Here is a 10491-nt window from a genome sequence, read left to right as displayed (position 1 = left end):
GCGGCCCGGCGGCCGCAGCGCCCAGAGCGGCCCGGGCACCGCAGCGCCCAGAGCGGCACCGCAGCGCCCGGCCCGCCCCGCGGCCCGCCCCGGGCACCGCCATGGTAACGCCGCGCCGCCGAGCGCGGGCCCCGCGGCCCGGACGCCGTTTGTGCCGGGCGGGGGCTGCTCGGAGGCCCCTTCAGCGCGGGGAGCGTTGTGGCGGGGTAATCACGGGAGAGCCGCGCTCAGGGACAGCCAGCTCTGAGGAGACGCGCTCCGTTACATGCCAGGAACGCTTGTACTAAGGGAAAGGATAAACAACCAACCACCAACCAGCACCCACACCCTCGCCCCCCAAAAAACCAACCAAACGAACACCCCAGAACATGCCACTTCCCCCCCCCCAAAAAAAAAAATCCCAAAGGTGCTGTATATGGACAACAAATCTTTGATTCTTCTAGCCTCAGGTGGAATAACTCTGGTGACAGGGAATTAACTAATTTGGGAAGTCTCCTCAACGCACAGGCCCTGCTGCTTCAGGGGAAACTGTCCCAAGAGCCACTCAGACTGGGGATAAGGCAGCTCCTAACTCCCACCCACGTTCCTAGATCACATCTCACCAACAGGCACTCTACAAACAGAGCAGATCCAAAATCCCAGAGGTTTAGACCTCAACAGTGCTCTGATACTGGAAAAAAAAATAAATGGGAGATCGACAACAACAGGTCTCGTTAATAAAGGCAATGTCTTAGTCAAATTTTATCTAAAACAGCAACTTCAGTGTCAGCTTCATGACTTACATGACTGAGAAACAAAGAAAAAAGTTTTCACTGCACCTCTCAAGAGCAGCAGGTTTTAACTGGCTTGCTCAGCAGCACTAACGGAGGTACCTCACTCAGAAAAGGTTTTTGGCAGGCTCATCAATACAGCACTACAGCACTTCCATAAACAGACCAAAAAGTATTTGTCATATGATCACTCACTCCCTACAGGGGGAAAAAAATCAAAATAAAAATAAACATAAAAATAAAAATACATGCATGTGAACATGAGTGAGGAAGCACAGTCACATGTAAATTTCTCTAGGGCTCTATTTTTCATATTCCTGTATCTTACTCTTATTCATATTTTTATTATCCATGCTAACTATTTCTGCCACACATATTAAGATATTTTCTATGCTCAAGATTACCATTAATGCAGAAATTTACATCAGTCTCAAATTTTACTGTCTTCCATCTTCATTATGAGTCAAATTACCACTGTCCACAGTTTACTAAATAAGGTCAAAATGTTAAGTTCCTCACTCTCCACCATACATGTATTTCAATACACATCTTGAGCAATGTTTGCTCTGACCAAAAACAGTTGACAAATTTGAAATGCTTTGCCTGGTTAGCTGAAGGGCTGACTAAGATGATCTTTCTCCTGTTGCCAGTGTCTCTCCTCCTTAGCCCTTACTTCCCTTCAGTAATTATAAAAAAGAAAACAGCAATATCTGTAAGTATAGCTCAAACAGCAATATCTGTAAGTACAGCATTACAGTCAATAGAGGCACTCAAACTGCTGCACTGCCCTCCTTCCAGCTGTTATAAAAAAGTGTTTTAGCCCCTTCCAGTGCAATGCAGTAGTTTTCTGTAGGAAAGCAGAGGCAGCAGCTTTCCTACCAAACATTTCTGACTCACCTCAGCACTCCTCTCAAGGCTCTAAGTAAAACAGCTGGAAACAATGCCTGCCACCTTCTCCCCGATAGAACGCTGTAAAATTTGCACACAATAATATATATACCTGCGTGATAATATAATACTTTATTATAAAGACAGAAATCAGTCATAAATGGTATTCAGGAAAGAGGCTGATGCAGAAAATTCAGAAGTCTGCTAAAACTGCTACTGAAAGAAGTGTAGTTGAAATGGCCCCAGTTTGGAAAGAACACTTAACAAAAAGGAACCACCTAAAGTCCAGGGTTTCAGATTATCAGAGTAATACAGAATGCTAACAAAAAGAAAAAATACAACAACTTTGTATCAAAATTATATAAAATATATCTAATCATGTTTATAATACTATACTTTCCAATAATATATCCAATCTTTTACCAATTTTGTAAGTGCTCCAAGTAAAGCAGAACAATGTCTAGGTAACACACACTGAAGAGAAATAAGATTCCGTCTGATGTCCTCAAAGGCATCAAAGTTTCTTTTTTATACTTTTTTTAATTAAGAACTTTGCATTGTTCCTTGAATTAGTTGTCGAATCTTCTCAGCATCTTTTTCTATAATTTTATTTTTAGGATCAATCTTGAGAGCTGCTTCATAATCCTGGAGGCCTAATATAGACACATTAATAAGAATATCAATCAATAATGCCAGAGCATCCTCTTTAGCAACTAACTGGAAATAACTACTCCCCAGTCAAATGCATAAAGTATTGATCTTGAGGTTTGTCCTTAAGTAAGATGGAATCAGAATGACCTTCATTTAGCTTCCATCAGTAAATAAACTTATATTGTTTATTTTATTTTACAAACCATTGTAGAGGAAACAGTCTACCACATAAATATTTTCAGGTTTTGAAACATGAAAATAGAGCCTCTTCCTTCATGTACACATACACTTATATATGTGTGTGTGCATGAGGAGACTGTTCTAGTGTTCTGCAGAAGAGAGGAAATGATCCTGTGTGAAAATATGAATAAAAACACCATGAACTGTGGAAATCAGAGCTTGTGGGGAAAAAAACAAATCCTGAGTACAGGAGGTAAGGTGAGTCTTGCCCACATTAGTCTTTTTTATAAGGTTTCAAAGTGCAAATGAAGCTATAAAGGAATAACCAAGTGAGACCTGCAGAAAAAGGTAAACAATGGCCAAAGCTTAGTACTTCAACACTGACATTTTGAATACTCTTCAGTTTCTATTACCAGCTTTCACTTGTAAATTTGCTTTACAAAACTGATCTGATACTCTTAGGAACTGAGTAGGGACACTGTAAATTCAGTTATTTTCACACACATCACATGTACTTGATGAATCATTTAACTCATTAATATGGGCTTCCTACCTCATTTTACAAAGAGGTTACTAAGCACTTCACAAGTATTTTAGAAATATTTCAGGTTATTTTAATATCTTCAGTGGAAAAACTCCTTAAATTAAGAACGCAATCCATTTTCTCAAACTTGTAAAGATTTTTCAAGTATCCAGTAAATTTAAAAAAAATGAAGAATGTGGTATAAAGGTTCATAACAAATAGACATAGATTATACAGACCTCCTTCAAGTTACTTCTCAAAACATAAAGGTGTGAGCAGCCTCACTGAGCTAAACAGACTTACTTGCATGTCACTGTAAATTCCTGTGCATGTTTTCATAAAACCAAGGCCTCACCTTCAGTGTACAATTCCAGCTGACAAAATGCTGTTCCACGTCTCACATGGGCTTTCACTCGAGCATTCTCATTATCAGGAACAGGTGGTGTCAACAGTTCCAGAGCCTTTACAAATGACAACACCCAAAGTATTTATAAGTAGGCTTTCCATAATTTGGGTTTTTTCTCATTTACAAACACTTCTCTCACCTAATTACTCTTATTATACAGTAACATAACTATTCAAACAGAAATAGAAAATAGCTATTCAAATTTAACTATAAATGGCTTGTGATTCTAAGTCATTAAGATTTGTATCTGTCACCCCAGTTTGCCAACTACAGTTACATTGCCATGACTAAAAACTGACAAATGCCATGTTAATTGAGATCAAATAATGTGTTCTGTTTTCATACATCATATGACCTATCATGCTATCAAAAGAAAAAAATAAAAGGTAGCACTAAAAAAAGCACATGTGTTTTAGTAGCAGTTAGTAGGAAAAAGCAATACCAAAAAACCCAAGTTTCAAGACTCAAGAATGTATTAATTCAAAAAATAATAATTCCTGGAAAACTGTTCCCACATTATTCAGGTGCCATTTGAGATCATTCCTCTTGTTGCACAAACAACAGCTGCTAAAACATCAGAACAATACAGCCCTTCTTTGAAAATGTTTGGCTTCTTGGAAGTTTTTTAAGGTATCCTGCTCATCACCACCACTTCTTTTTTCCTTCCAACCAAATGAAGCACACCACAACATAATAGAAAATGTATGAGCATACTTGGTTTTGTTTTTCTCTGCTCCAAGTCGTGGGCTTTTTCAAGTGTACATATTGCTACAATATTGTTATCTGTAAAGAAACATACTGGCCAATATATGGCCATTTGTCACAAATGTGTGGAAGCCTCGTTTAAGGTTTATTTTACTGTTGTTTTGTTTTAAACTTCTGAAAGTTCATTCATCACTATCAAATTTTAATATTTCACCATGGCTTCATTATACTATTTTGAATTTTACAACTCTGAATTGCACTAATAGGTATTAAGATCTGCTTAAAACTGAACCATCACAGTAAAAAATCACATTAATGCAAAAGATGACAGCCTAAGCTCCTGGATTTTTTTAATACCTTGGAGGAATCTTCAATAGCTTTGTGCAAATTTCTCAGTTTAAGGTGGCAAGCAGCACGGTTCAGGAACAGCACGGGGAGTTTATTGTTCAGCCTCACTGCAAGGTTGTAGGCATTTACAGCCCCAAGGTAGTCTCCCATTGCAAACATTTTGCTAAGTATTCAACAAAAAAGTGAAACACACAGTTTAAAGAAGAGTATAAATACAAAATAAACACCTACTTATTGTTAACTCATTTTCAAAAATTTGAGCTTTTAACGTCTTCTCCTTTGAAATGCCCCTTTATAGCCTTTTCTGAGAACAACACAGCTGAAGTTCAGTGCACCTTGCTGCTGACAATATAGCTTAGAGACACACAACAAAAATAGTCACTGCTTACAAGCAATGAAGGATTGTAAGAGTGGACACATTTATGTAGACACAGGACTCATTTTGAAGGCTTTGTATATCTGATTGTGATTGCCTAATGAAAGCTTTCTGTATAACACAGCTATATAAATAAACCAATATTTGTACAAAGTCCCTAAAGTTTATTTTACACAGATGTTTAATGTCTCACTAAAAAAGTACAAATGAAATTAAATCCACTTAGGTATAATAGTGCACTGGCTCAACTTTCTTCAAAGAAGACTACACATAATGTGTTTACAATGATTTTGTTCATCATGAGCTTCAACAATTGCATCTCATTCTATCAGATTCTGATCCTGTAAACTGTCAATAAAATCTCTAGTTTGACTACCATGACTACTCTAGACATTCACCAACTCTGTCTAGAATAAATAGAATATGCCAAAACTGAACAGTAGACAAACACCATAAAACTAATTCATTTTTAATACGCCTTCAAGTGGAATGTAACTCACTTTCCTTTGTCCTTTAACCAATCTGGATTCTTCTCCTCTGCCTTTAAATCTTCCAGCTCAGATAAATCAGAATTTATTACTCTTCGAGCTTCTGCTTGTTTATGTAGCCACTGTAAATAAAAAAATGTGCTAGTATTATTTCTGAAGCAAAAATTCAAATCCAGAAAAGGATTTTATTTTCATCTCTTCACTCATACTTATCAAAAGAATTCTATTGACCATGTATTTCAGACACAGGAAAATATTTGATAGTGTCTATTATGAAAAACTTCAAAGTTTCCCCAAATAGTTTATTACCATGAGAAGTCAGGTTACCACATCTCTAATACATTTTTGTTTACTTGTCTGTTTTGATCTTTCAAAATTACTTTGTGTTCATTGAATTGAGCTCAAAAGAGCTGCGAGCTTCTTTTAAGACAGAACTGAAAGAATCTTAACTAGAAGAGTTAGGACACTTCAAATTTTGTACTTCAAGGAATTAAATTAATATTGTTGCCTTTTCTCCCCCTCCCAAAAAAGGAATATGTTATTTATTAATCTGCATGACACGGTGAAAGGAATTTTTGCATAAAATTGTTTCTTTGTATCTTAATTTAAATAAGACTGCCTTCCTTGGAAGATGAGGATATTGCACAGGTAACATTCCTTGGCACAGACACTATTTTTGTATTGACTGAATACACAATAATTAATTCCCCACCTTACCTCCTCCTCTTCTGCAACACGAGATTCTCGCAGAGCTGTGGGAAAAACTCGTGGTGTAAAGTTGACTTTAATTGTAGCAGCAACTCGGGGAGCTGGTAACTGTTCTTCCTTTAAATCCTGTGAAAATATACTACAGGAACCACGACCTATGAAAAGAGTTAGAGCACTGGACATGAAAAATGAAGCAAGATATTTTTCTGGTTTTCTACTAAAGTCCAAAGTACACCTGCCTTAGAAATGTGGCACACTAGAATTAAACCTCTAATTACTTGAAAAAAGCTTAGACTTGGTCTTCTGAAGGGAAGGTTCAAACAATTTTTCTTCCTAATGTAGCAAGTAAAAAAATGGAATTATACAGCATCTGTCACAAATGAATTTAAACTCCTCTTACACCTCTCTGTTGTTTGTATGATGCTGTGACAGGGCGAAAATAAGAGCTAAAACTAACCTATCAAATCAAACAAACAAACAATTAAATGTCTTCTGCTGGTTTAGCTCCCTGAATTGGCTCTCCATGGATCCAAGACATAGGACAGAGAGCACAAAAGGAGATCGAATATTTCCATGAAATCCAAAGTTAGGTAACTTTGGGTAACAGAAACCCCACCCCCAGGAAGTCTGCATTTCACTGCCAGGAAGGCTTTCTGATTTACTTTTCTAAAGCTTAGAACAAAACCCACCCTTGTATTTCCAAAGATTTCAACAAGAGCTAAGAACTCATGTGCTTTAGCTCAATAAATTGTCTGAAAACAATTTTAAAATAACTGCAAGCTACAAGAACTGGTTCAGTATAGTGCAGACAAAGATAAGTGATGAATTACAAACATCTGGGAATAAAGTTATACCCACACTTTAAAGAATTACAAAGTACAGTTCAATTATACAACCTCTTGTGGATTTGAGTCTTGTCTTAGAACTTCCTTCATTAGGAATCCGAGTTTTGTTCATTTTTTCATTTTTTCTCTCTTTTAATGACTCTATTTCTTGATGTAATTCCTCTTTTGTTTGGATGCTCTTGTATTTATCACCATCTTTTTGTTGGTTTTTCCATAACTCCAACTCTTTAGTGACCTTCTCCCGCTCCTTTTCTTTTAGATCTTCAATTCTTTTTCTTTCTGCTTCCTCTAGCTATTTGAAAAAAAAAAAAACAACCCTATGAGATACAGAACATCTGATAATACTGACTTGACTAAGTTAAAGTTACCATTATTTGCCCAGTTCCATATCCCAAGCACAGTATAACCAATAATGTGACCATACAAGCAGAGTTAATTAAGATGCTTGAAAATGCCTGTGAGAGTAAAGATTTCTGATCAGCTTTTAGAGGTCTCATCTTTAAACTATTTTACTAACAACCCCAAGGTATACTCCAGAAACATTCTAAAATAAGTTTTTAACAGTGAAAATCCTAGCCATGTTCCAATGTAGATCTCCGGAAAATACAGAAATGTAAAATATATGTGATGATCTGAATACACTGTTTCTTATTTCTCCTCTTTGAGATTATTACATATCTAGAAGAGGTACAACATTGCTACTTAAGTCACTAACTGTAGTTCTTTTTGGTCAGTATTGCATATGCACTCTTACAATTTCATTGCATGCTCAAAAAAAATAAAACAATCCTTGGAACACAAGTGAAGGGGCCAGACGTTTTATATACATAAAAATTTTAAGAACATATATTAAAATACACATAAAAAGCAGAATAACAAAGACACAAACACACAAAAGACAAAAAAAAAAAAAACCCACAAGCTGATATAAAACATAACAAAGAATAAGTGAGAATTTTTAAAATCAGTATTTTTTCACAGTGCTAAAGGACTAAACACCAGCAAAGGCCACAAAAGACTTCAGTTTTTCCACATGACTGTAGTCTCCTTTGAACAGACATAAATCTGAGCTTGTCACCAAAAACTTTCATTAGTCTTACTCACAGAAAGTGGCAACTTGTAAGCACTTTGTCAGTAACATTTTCATATTTGGTAATAAATAGGTTTAAATGGAAATAAATAATAATAAGGTTCACCACCACTACAATAAAAATTGGAATTTTTCATATTTTTTAACATACATTTAACAAAGCATCCAACAAAGATTAGTTGGTAGCAGTTTACATGAATGTCTGGCAGAGCTTCTTCTAAACCTACCTTCATTGTGGCCTCCAAAGCATATTTTTTGTGTTCCTGTTTTGTGATTTTTTTTGCTTCTGTCTCCTCTTTTGCTTTTTCTTGGGCTTTTAGAACAGCATTCTCTCTTAGATGTTGTAGTTTCTCCTTGTCAGCTTAAAAAAATAAATTTAGTCGTTTAGGCCTGGTGTTCTATTGGTATAAACATGTTAATGAAAACATGATTTCTTCTGCTACTTTGGCAAAATACAACACAGCTACAATTCAACAAACCAGGGTCTACCAAGCCCATCTCTAAAAGAGAAAAATTAAGATTTGCTTAAACACAAAATGTAAGTTGTACAAGAAATATTGCTTTATTTCACACATGCCAGAACTAGTAGATAACCTTGTTCTCACATGTTCTCTATTTTTAACAATGAACAAGGTAGAACTGAGCAGATATCTACCAGCAGAAGTTTCACAGTACGGTTTTCTTACACGCAATCTAACTTTCAGAGTAGAACACTTACCATTTGCTAGAGTTAGGGAATCCCACATGGCCGGTTCCTTTTTATACAAAGTGAAGAAAATGTTTCCATTTCCAATCTTTGCTGTGCTGTTTGTGTCATCAATAGGAGCATATAAAACGGCTTCAAACAAAACGGGAGGGATGCTTACCTACAAAAATATAATTTGGGCTAGTATTTTAAATTAACTCTCACATATTCAAAGCAGAGCACAAGCATACAATAAACCTCAAGAAACAGATGCTATTGACAGAACTAATTTGCTTTGTATCCATTGTGGAGGTTTGTAGAAGCCCAGAGATAGGTGCTTCCTTCGCGTTAAGGGTGGGTCATCACGAGGTTATATATTTCATTAATGAGATTGAACAAGTCGGTTCTGCAGCACTGCAACAGAAGCCGTGGTTTCAAATTTAGGATTATTCACGGTATAAGCAAATGTATAAATTCAGTCCATTTATGAGAGTAAAGGCAGCTGGCACCTGTTGGGTGGCAAGAGCATTAGTAAGGAATGAACAGTGCTAAAGCCATGATCTGCCGCAGGACGGGCATTTAACAGCCTGCAGCAGACCGAGGGAGATGATAAAAGATAGAGGGCCCTGAATTTGAAGAGTTGCCATGGTGCACGGCACGCCTGCTTCCGAGCAGGGTTCCGGAGTCACCCCGCGGCCAGGCGCGGCAGGAGACCCGTGAGGCGAGCGGGGCCGGCCCCCTCAGTACCTTCAGGTACTGCTCGCTGCAGAAGATGTTGGCGGCGGTGGCCCGGGCACCGCGCAAGGGCAGCGAGAGGTACACGGCGGTGAGGGTCTGGCGCCAGCTGTGCTCCCGCAGCCACAGCGGCATCGCCGCGGCCGGAGCAGCTCCGGGGCGCTGCCGGCCTCGGCCCCGCGGCGCACGCCGGGAGCTGTAGTCCCCAGGGGCCTGAGGGCCGCGGGCACGGCTCCGGCTGCCGGCGCTCACCGCTCCGCGGAGCGGGAAGGAACGCAGCTCGTGTCATCCACGTACATTTCTAGAAAGAGACGAACTGCTGACAAAAACTATCAAACGTTAGTTATTAACAAAAAACCATCTGGTACAGCCTCTCTGTTCAAGTAGGGTCATCCCATAGCACAGGATCGTGTCCAGATAGTTCTGAAATATCTCCACAGCCTCTCTGGGCAGCCTGAGGGAGAGAAGTTCTCTCTCAGCTCAGGCAGAACTTCCTGAGCATCAGTTCCTGCCTGTTGCCACTTGTTGTATTGCTCAGAACCACCGAGACGAGCCTGGCTCCATGCCCTCGCACCTCCCTTCAGACATTTACACACATTGCTGAGGTCCCCTCCCAGCCACCTCTCCCTGAGGCTGAACAAGCCCAGCTCCCTCAGCCTGTCCTTGTAAGAGAGATTCTCCAGACCCTTGAAAGAACTTGGTAGCTCTGTGTTGGACTTGCTCCAGCATCTCCATGTCTCCAGTAGTGAGGAGCCCAGAACTGCACAACACTCCAAGAGTGGCCTCCCCACGGCTCAGCAGAGGGCAGGGTGACCTTCCTTGACCTACTCTGGCAATGCTGGCACTGAAACTTCCACATGTCCCCTAAAATAACAGGGTTATACAGGCAGCTCCATGCTGTGCCTGAGCAATATTGTCTGCTGAATTGTCTCTGCCAAAAACTCAGGAGGTAATTTGCACATTACGACTCCGCATTTCTCAAACAAACTGTAATACTGTATCTGCCAAAATAAAGTCTAGTATACTGAAAGCAACTGCTTCTGGAGAATATGGCCTGAAAGATGAGCCAAACACAGCTGGATAAAAATTCAGG

General features: G+C 39.0%; 1 protein-coding gene across 1 annotated transcript; it reads right to left on the bottom strand.

Moving 5' to 3' along the window:
- Window positions 1-1770: 1770 nt before the first annotated feature.
- On the bottom strand, window positions 1771-9565 carry DNAAF4 (dynein axonemal assembly factor 4). The gene is made up of 9 exons (XM_059858304.1): window positions 9411-9565; window positions 8697-8844; window positions 8206-8339; window positions 6940-7180; window positions 6053-6198; window positions 5348-5457; window positions 4481-4634; window positions 3368-3473; window positions 1771-2311 (listed from the first exon to the last, which is right to left on the bottom strand). Exons 1-9 carry the CDS (start codon window positions 9531-9533, stop codon window positions 2202-2204), a joined length of 1272 nt encoding a protein of 423 aa, XP_059714287.1. The 5' UTR covers window positions 9534-9565; the 3' UTR covers window positions 1771-2201.
- Window positions 9566-10491: the final 926 nt, after the last annotated feature.

The sequence above is a fragment of the Haemorhous mexicanus genome, chromosome 13 (genome assembly GCF_027477595.1).
Source record: "Haemorhous mexicanus isolate bHaeMex1 chromosome 13, bHaeMex1.pri, whole genome shotgun sequence".
Taxonomy (NCBI): domain Eukaryota; kingdom Metazoa; phylum Chordata; class Aves; order Passeriformes; family Fringillidae; genus Haemorhous; species Haemorhous mexicanus.
The sequence above is the reverse complement of the archived record's forward strand: the minus strand, read 5'-3'. Positions and strand labels throughout refer to the sequence as shown.

Bases quoted from the DNA above. Each gene is read 5' to 3' on its own strand.
- DNAAF4 (XM_059858304.1), bottom strand. From the start codon at position 9,533: ATGCCGCTGTGGCTGCGGGAGCACAGCTGGCGCCAGACCCTCACCGCC. The intron at 5,458-6,052 runs GTAAGGTGGGGA...TTTTATTTACAG, and splicing joins GTGTTGCAGAAGAGGAGGAG to TGGCTACATAAACAAGCAGA. The intron at 4,635-5,347 runs GTGAGTTACATT...TTGAATACTTAG, and splicing joins TGGTTAAAGGACAAAGGAAA to CAAAATGTTTGCAATGGGAG.